A 12,341-nucleotide genomic window follows, 5' to 3' on the forward strand; every position below is an offset into this window, starting at 1 on the left:
CTTTTGTATCATTATCTAAACTTACCAAAACACCATTGTTGCAAGTCCACTCCACAAGTCGACTCTTGAAGCGGAAGCCCTTTTTGATTTGATATTAGACAATCATTAGCTGCCAAACAAAAAGTGGAAGTTTGAAGTCTCGAAGATGAATGAAAGCCTTTCCGCATTTGCAACTCTTAGTGAATAGGGTTTATAGTAAAGAGTTGGGCGCAACAGATGATGTTTTCCACATTTATATTCCAATATTGTATTGAGTTTTAGAAAAACGGTCTGATTCGTTATCAATCATTTTCAGTATTTATACACGATTTTGGTATCAAATTGACACCCTTACTAATAAGCTAAGATGCAAGATATTGGCGATATAGGACATAAAAAATTATTGATGTACAAATTGAAAGATATATCCCCAAAAAAAAAATTAGTGAGTCAAGGGTGTCACGTGATTTTTTTTTTTTTCCCCCTCCCTTAATGGTGATAAGAATCAGGCCAGTAATTGGCTCTAAACTCAAACCTTGAGGTATTGTAGATATGTTTTTGACACAATAATGACAACATCTTATGTAGAGATAATAAATCCAAGGGTTTTAATCTTCGTCCATCCATGGCTCCCCCCCCCCCCCCCACCTACTTCCTATCCCTTGGGCTTATGGGTCTTAGGTCTTGGATCAAATATTTACGACGTGTTCAATTAAAAAAAAAGCATGTAGTTGGTTAAAAAAAAAACACTTATGAGACCATCTAGATTCAAACCAAAATCAGGTTCATTCCTTACAAAGAAATGAATGGTCAATTTCCTTGTAAATGTGATCTATAAATGGATTTCTACCATTTGATGTGATGCTGGGACACTTGTCACACATTTGGAAGAAAATGAATGGTCAATTTCTAACAAAGAAATGGACCTGATAAATTTACATCTAGATTCCAGAGATGAGTAAATGTTGGATTAAGTGTCAACGTTTGGTTTGGTTCAGTTTTAGTTTAGGCTTTTTGGTTTCAAATTAAAAGCCCAAAGGGTTCAAATTGGACTATTGGCAAAAATTTAGTTTTAATTTGGTTTCAAGTTGGTGTGGTTTGGTTCGATTGGGTTTAGTTTGGGCTAATGGTTAGGGTTTGAGTCTATCATCTACCTGTGATCAAAGTGTTATAGTCTATTTTAAATTAAAATTTTGTATTTGGATACTGCCTTTGGGGATTAAGGCCCAAAAAAATCAACTTATTGAAATTTTTTAAATTGGGTTATAACTTTCGGCAGAGTGGTAAGGACTCATGTTTCTTAGTGAAGAGGTTGTGGGTTCGATCTTACGGATGACATATGTAATATACCCTCATCACCTATATATAAAAATCTCATGATTAAAAAAACAGAAAGATTTTTAATGGTCGGTCTAGGATGAGTCGCTCATAGTTGAACCGACCCACAAAAAATTGGTAAGTTTATCAATCCCTCACAATAGTTTGATCAGTTAGCCTTAGGTTGGTTCAGTCTGGGTGTTAACAAATCAAATCTATTCAACTTCAACTGTTGTTTCTCATAATTGGCACTAAAGAGATTCTATAAGAGTAAAAGAGCTAGATATGTTCTTTTGCTCAAGGTTAGTAACTACATATATTAATCTCTCTATACACAAATTCGAATGTATAATTGAAACTCGAATTTTTTTCGCACATTATACATACACCCGTTGTTGTACCCGACTTCAAAACCAACCCGTATCAATTTTCTTATTAATTGTTGTTTTAATTGGCATAAAAAGCCAAAAGGCTCATGCAAAGTCCCTAATCCTAATATGTGTTCGCAAAACCTTCATTCCCATTGTTTTCATTTTTTTGTTCATGTTTCTTCTTCATTTACAAGTCACAAGACTTGCAATTTGTTCATTGTCAATCATCATCATTGTTGAATGATTTGATCCATTTGTAAGTTACTTAATTTGTTTTTTTTAAGAAATAAAATATTTATATTACTTAGAGTAGCAAATACAAAAACTAGTAATATCTAATACAATCAATCCGAACGAATTAGATGCTAGATAGACAAACCACAATTTATTGGGTTGAAGTACTGTAAACGTACTACTTGCCATCTAGACTTAATAATTGCAGCATATATTCATTCCTGAACTACTATCGTGCTCAAACTTAGTAACTATAAATAATACATCTCATATGGCAATCATGAAAGAAAGCTTCCTACCTATGTTTGGCTTCAGGCTTAGCCTGGGAAGGCTAAGCCTGGAAAGCATCATCTACTGTGCACATCTTTCTGCTGTATGTAGTCGTGCACTTATATTGCCAAATAATTGGAGAAAGAAAAAGAAAAAAAATTTATTGCAGATTTTTTGATTTAAAATCTAAGTATTTAATCACAGATTTTTATTTAGTATAAAATTGCAATGATGATAACAGTTAACAAACGTTTTACGTCGCTCACGAAACATCTCATAAACATTTGTCTCAAAAGGCGCCAACTGCCAAAACTGCCAAACAGCCAATCAGGGACGCAACTTTACTTACAAAAAATGTCAAATTCCATTGTCGTCTCCTTCCTGCCGCTCCAATTTCCTCCTCACAGTCTCAGGCGGAGTTTCCTCTTATCTACTCCTTTTTCTTTTTGTATTCCACAGATCAGTTTTGTGGCTTCGCTAAACCCTAACCCCACTTCTTCTGTATTCTTCCGCGATGATTATCTTAAAATAATTCGTTTTGGGACAATTTGGAATCGGATCATTAAATCCGAATCCTTCTGCCATTTCTACATTCTTCCTTAAACTCATTCAACACTTTATTTTGTCTTAACTATTTCTCTTGTGTCAGTTCTGAGCTTCATTCAGTACCATTGCTTTGATACTGTTCTGTTTGTTTGAGGCAAAGTTAGTTTCCCTGTCTGTTGTCCCTTTGTACAGTGTTCAACTGCATAAAACCATTCCAGATACGAATATATATTATTCTATGTTTTTGGAACGGCCAATCATGGATGGTGCAGGATCATCGAAATGAGATGAGATTGAAATGAAGTTTCAGGTATATGTTGAACTCCATTCCCGCCCATTATTAATATTTCAAAACTTTTCATCGAATTGATGTGAATTTATGTGGATGGTTTAGTTGACAACTATTTCCCCATTGTTTTTGTTTATCAGATTAGTTCTTCTAGTCAGAGAGACTATTTGGTTGATTAGTATGGAGAGATTCTCTTACAGAGATCATATTCTGTTGGGATTGGGGCACAGTAATCCATGGCGATCAATCGTGAAACCTAGTTCTTTACCAGATACTACACCCAGAAACTCCGATGAGGTGGATTTCAGTGACGTCTTTGGTGGCCCTCCAAGGCGCTCTTCAGTACATGAATTGCGGCAGAGTATTGGTGGTACTCTGGATACGGATGCGTACAGAGAAGAAGAAGCAGCTCCCTCTCGCAGTTCGTGGTCTGCTCTGAGTGAGAAGCCAGTTTTTGGTGAGGAAAGTCCGATACGGAGGAGGTACCGGAGCGGTGACTTTTACAATGATGTCTTTCGAGGTGACGATTCTTCAGTCTCCACTTCAAGAAAGTCTGATCGGAGTTCTTCCAATAGACTAAGCCCTATCCGCCCATTGTCATATAAAGCCGAAACATTTGGCCCTTCGTCACTCCCTACACAGATCAGGTCTTTGATACTCCTGTTATCCTCTTTTCAAATGCAATCAGAAAATTATTATCGCACATCTAGAAGCTGTATATTGATGAATATCATATCATATAGTGTCAGGCTTTTTTTATTTTTATTTTTTATCTTTATCCTTATTTTGCAAAATTGTCTTGGGACTGGGGGTGTTTTTGTGGATCTCAAATTAATTCATATCTTCTTTTTTCATTTGGTAAATTAATTCCTCTTCAGATTGTCAAGTTCTTCTCCTCTGTTCCAGCTTTATAGGATACAACAATAACAAGTCATATCCCAACTAAATGGGGTTGGAACCTTTATATGTCGTAGGCAGTCATTGCAATATCGGTACTTGGCCTCTCCTGATGTTAAATCCTGGCTCCACCCCTGTTTAAATGTGTGAATTCAACTTTTCATGTCAACAGCTGCCTATCTGTCTTGAATACCTCCCCTTTATTTCTTCTCATTTTGTTGTTCTATGCACAACTAGCCTCTGATCTACTGCTTTCATCTGTTGGACTTGGGGACTTTCTGAGTACCCTAACCAATTTTGTTACATATTCCCAAGCGTTCCAGTGTTTCGAGAGTACAAGGTTTCTCTACCTTAACTTTCCATTTTCATGCAATCATCTTTATTACACATTGGCTCCACAAGGGGAGCCCAGATCTTGTTCTTGTACAATGACACTGACACATGAAATCAATCATGGGACACGCATTCAAGTGATTTCATTCCCAAGGCATATTAGATTCCATGTGGTTGGCTTCTGATGTGTCATGTACCTAACTGTACAAGTATAGGATCCAGACTTCCTCAAGTGAACCCATTTTTGCATATTTTACCTCCATATAATTTGCTTCCATAATTTCAAGTTCTGTGCCATATTGTGTTTTGTATGTCATGTAAACTACCATCTTTATTTATTTATTTTTCTTCCTATTATTCATATTTAACCCTTTCTGTAGAACACCTCACCCTCCTAGTGATTGAGTTGGTAAGCACAGCCATCATGGCATCAACAGTCATTGCATGTTTTATCTCCAGAGTGAGTTAAGAGTAACAGGGAGGGTTTTCACTTGAAACTCCAAGGTGGATTGATATGATGGTATGGAGCAGGAATATTAATATGGAGGACCTTATGGCTCTAAAATTGAGGGTTGAGGATCTCTTGATTGGAGGACTTGAAAGTCCCAGATGTTTGAAAACTCTGCTAATTACACAACTAAGTTACATGCATGGACAAAATTTAACAGATATGTTTGTAATGATTTTCTTTCATCTATACTTATTTTTCTTATCTTTTTTAACTTCAACTACTTGTTCAATTATAGCCTTCCTCCAAAGTTTTCCAAAAGGGACTGACTTTCTGGTGTACAATACTTTGCCTGGTGGTAATTCGTACAGAAACAAGGATAGTGCCTCAGTTGCTGGTTTTCCATCTTCCCCAAGAACTTCCATCTCTAGAGCTTCAAACCAAGTGATCCAGGGACAAGATGACTTGAAAAATAGTGGTCATCTCTCTTTTCATCAAAGTCCTTTGTCACTGGAGTTCTCTCTTGACAATAAGAAGTCACCCAAAGATGCCAAGCTTGGTAATAAGGACAAAAGAGGAAACAGCCCCGAGATGCACGGGGAACAATTTCACTTCTCTATATACAAATGGGCAAGCAAAGGAGTGCCGCTAGTGATGCCATCTAAAGGGGGGGAAAATTCAAGCTCGAAACAGAGGGTTAATGATTTCAGGAGTTCAAGCTTAAGAGAATTGATCAAAAGAGAGAGAGTAGTTAGTGAAGTAGTGCCTGTTGAATTTCCATCTGTAAATGATGGAATCTTGTCAGTGAACAGCTCATTTCACACGGAAAGTGAAAAGCAAGGCAGTATATCAATTTTCAATTCAGTGAACGAAGATAGGATAGATTCATTAAAATTTACTGCGGAAGCAGCCTTTCCTAAACCTGATAGAGAACCTTCTACAAGTATTACCACTGAAATCCCTCATATCTTCACCACCCAGAAAGAAGGAACTGACACTAATTATTTTTCAAACATGTCTGGTCCTTCGCTTGACAAAGGCTTACATGGAAGCATAAAAGAAGAAGCATATGTCTCCATTCAAGGAAAAGGCAAGGCTGAATCAAAATCTTTGCATTCACTGTTTTACATCAATTCTGACAAACAAGGTAATTCCTCTGGCTAGGTCAAATTTAGTGTAATCAATAGGGATACCGTGAACCTTATTTAGCATTGCATCTATGCAGGGAAGGATGGGATGGCTAGACAGGCTAAAGGGAAAGAAGACAAGGAAGGCAGAGGTGGAACTATTGATGTATCATGTGGAAGTATTGGTAATGATAAAAAATTAGAGAAACAAGATAAAAGAAACATGTCAGATCTTGCAGTAAATAGTAGCTTGCAGGATACACGAGAAGACTCAAGAGACAAACATTTAGGAATCCAGGCCAAGGGAAAGGTCAAAGAATTTGTCAAAATTTTCAATCAAGAAGCTCCTTCTCCAAAACAAATAACAAATGATGGCACAAAAGATCATAGCTCTGGAGAAAAAGAGAAGGGTGTAAGTGAAGCAGATCACGGAGCACAGATCTGTGCAAGCAATGCAGATTGGAAACAGAATATGACAAATGTGAACAGAGATAAAACATCAAAAAATGGCCAGGTCAGTGTATCCGACTTATAATTATTGGCTAAAGCTAATTAACATATGTGCAGTAGGATTTTGCTCAATTACTGTAACTCTATTGCTTCTAGATGGATTTGATGGTTTTGGATTCTTCTTTTCTTTCTCCAGGTAGATCAAACTCTGAAACAGTCAATGAAGTCTCACTTTGTCCATAACACCCATAAATCTTATGATATTTCCTCTGGAAGGACTGGTAACCCAGTATCATCTTCTGGTTAGTTCTTTTTATTTTCCATTAGAGTAGAAATATGGCTTAGTCAAACTGCATGTATGATCTCTGTTTTTTTTCCCTTTTTTGGAGTTTTCAATAACTTGATATTGTAGATTCAATTTTGGTCTGCTATTACAGTAGATATTAACTAAAACTAACCTAGTAAGGTGATGTATGTATCTATAGCAGAGTAGGTGATTTTTTTTTTGTCTGCATTGTGTGAGGGCTCAATGGAATGATCATAAGCATACAAGTGCTCCAGTTTATCTGTGAGAGTATGTAGACTATAAGGTTCACTTCAATTGTCAATAAATAGGATCTGAGTCTTTTATTCCCTTAAAGTTTGTTGGACAAGTTGACCTTTGAGGTAAGAAGCAAATGGACTATGTCCTAATATTATATGGTAGTGGAAATGAAGTATAAGAACAGGGTGGTCTATATATGAATGTGATATTATCTTCACTTGATATCTCATTCAGTTTTCTTTCTGTACAATATTAGGATTCTCTGTGTATGTCTTATCTGATTCATCTTTTCACAATAACCTTTCCTTTTTTGGTGGAGTTAGAAAATGTTTGTGCAAGTTCCGAGACACCTCTTTGGAATGTAGAGGAATCGCATATTGAAGATATTCAAGAGAACTACCTGGTATATCTTTTATTCAAGATTGATCATATGATTCTCATTGATAGCTGTTCACTATCATCTTACATCAATGCTCCAGCTCTCTTTTATCATGTCATTAGAGAGAAAAAAAGTTTATGGGCCTTCCTTTTTGGACCAAAAGAATTTGTGTATGATTATAAGTGAAGCTTTCATCAATAATTAGACAGTTACCTCCAAATTTTCCTGCTCTGAATGCATAGATGTGTATTACGCACAAAGTGTAACTCTAGTATGTATACCTCCTTTTAAAGCACTTCTATCGTTGGACTTATGAGCAGGTAGAACCATCTCTTGACCAAAGCAGACAACAAGAAGCTATTGGGCATCATGAAGAAATCCAAGTGATGCTGGCAACTTAAATATTTTCCTCAAAAGCAGCAATACTTCTTACCTGTATGACTAATATGTTGTGTTGCTTGATCTGTAGATTTCAGATGCCAAAATACAGCAGTGGGCCAAAGGAAAGGAAACAAACATCCGGGCACTGCTATCGACTCTACAATATGTACTCTTTTACTCCGAAAACTTTTTTTTTTTCTTGCATTGTCAAATTTCAGTTTTGTCACTGCTAACAGTATTCAATCCCAAACCTTCTCATACCAAAATTATTGGTTATTGGTTCCTATATGTAATAAAGGTTGTTTAGAAATTCTCAGCATTGAACTGGCAAGAAAGAAAAAGGAAAAAAGAAAAAACCTGGGGAATCTTTCTCTTCAAGTCTCAAGTCTCAACTATAACAAGTGAGCTTTTCGAATTTCAGAAATTCATCTGTGATGATAACATCAGAATATAACTGATCACACAAGGTTTCCTTTTTTCTAATTTTTTATATGGTATATTTTGATTGGCTTTCACATCTTTTGGTTAAGGGAGCCAGCAGGGCAGGTCCAGGTGATGTCGTCTTAGTTTGATAGGAAAACAACTAGGAGCCAATATCAGGATCTGGGGATTAATTGTAAGCTTAGGTAGGTTAAAACTAGATTAGGTTTTGGTAGAACCTAAAGTTTGATGGTAGGGTAAGTTTTTCTTGACGTCAAGGATTCTGTCAGTGATGGTTTGGCATTTAATTGATGGTGGATTATTTCTGAAATTGAAGAAATAAATAAATTAGGTTTTGGTTTCTGGGTTTTGGGAAAAAAGAAGATAAAGGAACCTAGGTTTCTGATGGAAGATGAAGCTGCAAATAAAATTCGAGTTTCCCATGGTATGGGGGATTTTCATGCCAAATGTGGGACACAATTCCAATGGTTAGTTTGGACTGGGTGGAAATAGAGTTTATGGATGGTTTTCAACAACGAGTTGAAAAAGAGTAGGATTTATGGTTTAGAGGATAAGAAGATGGGAGGAATTGGATTTGCTGCCACATTTCTGTAGTGTACTGAAATGCACAATGTTGTTGACCCCCCCCCCCCCCCCCCAAAAAAGAAAAAAAGAAAAAAAAAGCACAATGGTGACAATAACCAACACACATGCACTATATTGACGACAATGATAATCAACACAAAGACACTTCTCTTTGCACTTTTTGTTCAAGAGACACTAAAATTAAAACTCTCCCATCTTTACACCCTCGTGGGTCCATCAGGTGAATTTGTGATGTCACAAAATGTCTTCCACATGATCACCGGATTGCAGTGCGTAGTAGCCTAGTAAATTGATTTTTCAAGCTTAGAACCTTCTCCCCCTGTGAAAGTCTGGGTAAGCATTATGTAGCCTGTAACCTTAGGAGTGTATGGATGTCAGGTAATTGGTGAAAATTCAAGTAGGTGGGCTACATCGTTTTCACCAAAATCCCCCCCCCCCCGGCAGTGGTGGAGCTGGTAATAGAACACTTTTGTGCTTTAAGCGTGCTTTGAGGTGGCGGACACTTACATAGGTTCATGCCTTACTAGGGGCTTTCGCTTAGTAGGATACCTGATTCTTGGTTTTGAGGTGGGTTTATTTCCATGCTGGGGGTTCTGCACTTCCAGTCCACCTGAACAGCAAATATGGATCCCCTCCACCCCTTCTGGTGTTAATAGTGGAATGTCCTTAGCCATTTGAATGCAAGGATAACACTTCTTGCAGAGCCTGCATACCGCAGACATTAGCTAAGTTTATGATATATGTAAGCTTTATGGTCATTCAAGAAATTCACTTTTTGATCCTCAGGACGTTTTCATATAAGAGGCCCATTTCCTAGCACATTTTCCCTCCCGAAATTATGAATATGATGGGAATCCCAAAGCAATTTGGATTCTCTTTGAGATTTCAAATTTGTGTTTGACCTAGCCGATCAATTAAATTTACATAGGTATGTCTGTTTCTGGATTCTCAAGGTTGCTCCGACACTCCTGGTCTGTGTGTCACCAGATACCTGTGCTGCTATCTATGCATCATATATTAAAATTAGTGTGATTTGGTTTACAGTCTCCATTGTCTATTTAGCGGTTCTAACTCAAACATACTTATGAAAGTTTCACTTCATTGTCTTGTCTTATGTTTTTGATTAGCCAGTAAATGATATGTTGGGGGAATACATTAAACTGTCCAATGATTATATAATGCACTCTTTAGGTTTCTTCCTTTATCTCTTGTTTCATATGCAGGTTCTTTGGCCTGAGAGTGGATGGAAGCCTGTTCCCCTTGTCACCATAATTGAAGGAAATTCTGTGAGGAGAGCCTATCAAAAGGCACTACTATGCCTGCACCCAGATAAGCTACAACAAAAAGGTGCTGCATTCCAACAAAAATATATTGCAGAAAAGGTCTTTGACATTTTGCAGGTATGAAACAATTTAAGGTCCCTGGCATTTTGGTGGTAAATGAACCAATTTCTACCAAAATAGGACAGTTTTAGGTTCACTGACTCAACTCAGTCACATTGTCATTCTATTTCATTCAGTAAGCGAGTGTATGATGGTGTGGCCAGTGCATGAAACGCATCTTCCTCATCTGTGGACCTGTTTACCACGTTAAGACATCTTCAAGATCCAATTGGATGATCACATCCATGCAAGTTTGCACAGGCACCCTATACATAAGTACTGTTAGGTTAATCATGTGCAATTATTAAACCACTGACCTCCTTATTTGTTCAAATTCAAGAGAAAACTCTGGATCTTTTCCCTGCTAAATTTATGGAAATCCTATATCATAAATTAGCTTTATCACATTCCAGCAGTTGATTTGATGTTTGCCATTTTAGCTCTAATCAATCATGGCAAGACTCTCATCCAAGAATTCTCTTTGTTAAATCTTTTGGCAGGAGGCATGGACTCATTTCAATACACAGAGTCAACTTTGATCGCACCTCTCCTTCTTATCAACATTGAGAAAATCAAGTTATTGGCGTTTAATCACAGTTCACTTACTGTACATATGGATATTATGATTCATGAAAGTAAATAGTGACTATCAAGCAAGGAGCCCATGAATGCTCAAATTGTTGATATGTGAGAATTAAGTTACCTTGACCATCAACTCGCCAGCAATCTATTCGCAGGGTTAGAGGATTATGTTTTTGTCACATCCCTCTACTACAAATTTAGGAAGACGAATTTATTTATGTGGACTGGAAAAATGGACTAAAGTTAGGCCTTTTTCTGACTGAGTGGTAGATGGTTGTGAGGAGAGCACGGTCTTCCCTCGTAGAACATCCCAACTTGATGAATTTACCATATCACCAATATACCTATTGACTAATTAATAGAATTCATCTATAATTAAAATAGAAAGAGAAAATTATACAGGCACCCACAATTTTTTAGGTGACACTAGTGAGTAGTGACCACTCACTATTATATTTTCAAGATTATATGGCATTCACATGCATAATTACACGTTACCTACAATTAAATTTGTTATTAAATGGACTAATAAAATTACATAAATGCCCTTATCTTTATTTAAGTCATTCAAAGTTAAAATTAAAATTATATAAATACCCTTTGGACAGAAAATTACAAAAATACCCCAACCTCTTTTTTGCAACCACTTGACCAGTATCTTTTCCGACCAATCTATCTTTTCCAACTATGAGGAGTATTCAGTTCTTCCTCTGTGCTTGACTGCTTGTAAACATATAGAGTAGTAAAAGAGGGTTTCTTTCTCAATTTTTTTTTTACTGTTTGTCAGACTAGCAAAGGTGATTTAGATAATCTTACCATCTATTTAACAGTAAATTAAACTATAGGTAATTTGTAATTATGAATATGGATGCCATGTAAATTTGGAGATAATACTTAGTGGTCACAAGTTTCACTCAAAAAATAATACGTGTCATGTAATTTTCTCAAATAGTAACCATTCCAATTAGTATATAGTTAGATTTTTTTCTTCTTCTTTTTCATTTCTTTAGTTTATCATATATTTTCTCTCATCTTTTGAATGGGTCAGTCAACTTTCTTTGCAAGTAATTGGCATTTAATATCTAAAGGTAAACTAAAGAGGATAAGCTTGATACCCTTGTCACATAAAGGCATGTTTTAGATAAGGAGATGTTTTTTATTTATTTTATTTTTTAATTCAAAGGCTTGTCACATCTCCTTATAGATTTTAATCATAATAATTTATTGAATAAATACGAAAAAAAATAAAAACTAGTAACCGATTTACTCTCATTGTTTTGTTGTCAAATGATTAATGCCTAACGAGAAAAAATTATTAACAAGAAATTTGGACAAAATAGAATGATAAATTATATATTTTTTTATTTTGGTTTTATTAGCATTCAAGCTTGGGAAGAGGATAGTAATTTTGAGTCCAGATACGATGAATCAAATGGGTTCAAACCCAAGGGTCGCCATCCTACAAAGTATGGTGGGATTTGAAGTATAATTTTATGTATTGATATTGAGTGTGATAGTTTAAAAAAAAATGTTAATTAAAAATTGTGTTTTTGTTCTTAAAAAATTTATTGACTTCAATTCATACGTTTCAAGTCAAGTTAAAATCAAACTATGAAGTTCAATATCATGAACCAAAACAACGAACCAGATCAAAAAGATATTTTAAGGTCATATAAATAAAAGAAGTCTTCTATCTTCGATGGAAGAGAAAAGGAAAATTAGATGCTCAAATTTTTTTAAAAAATTTATTTAATAAGATATTTTTAAATTTTTTTTACTATGAATA

At 35.9% G+C, this 12,341-nt stretch overlaps 1 protein-coding gene across 1 annotated transcript; it reads left to right on the forward strand.

The window, feature by feature from the left end:
• The first annotated feature begins 2,507 nt into the window (after positions 1–2,507).
• Positions 2,508–10,962, forward strand: LOC149014757 (J domain-containing protein required for chloroplast accumulation response 1-like). The gene is given in 11 exon segments (XM_089155388.1): positions 2,508–3,027; positions 3,147–3,653; positions 4,983–5,001; positions 5,003–5,831; positions 5,910–6,325; positions 6,458–6,563; positions 7,129–7,208; positions 7,505–7,567; positions 7,654–7,731; positions 9,815–9,991; positions 10,474–10,962. Coding segments are annotated over 10 exon segments (2,274 nt in total). The 5' UTR covers positions 2,508–3,027; positions 3,147–3,186; the 3' UTR covers positions 10,513–10,962.
• Positions 10,963–12,341: the final 1,379 nt, after the last annotated feature.

This window comes from Hakea prostrata, chromosome 5 (genome assembly GCF_041222555.1).
Source record: "Hakea prostrata isolate BN-2017 chromosome 5, UWA_Hpros_2, whole genome shotgun sequence".
In the NCBI taxonomy this organism is placed as follows: Eukaryota; Viridiplantae; Streptophyta; class Magnoliopsida; order Proteales; family Proteaceae; genus Hakea; species Hakea prostrata.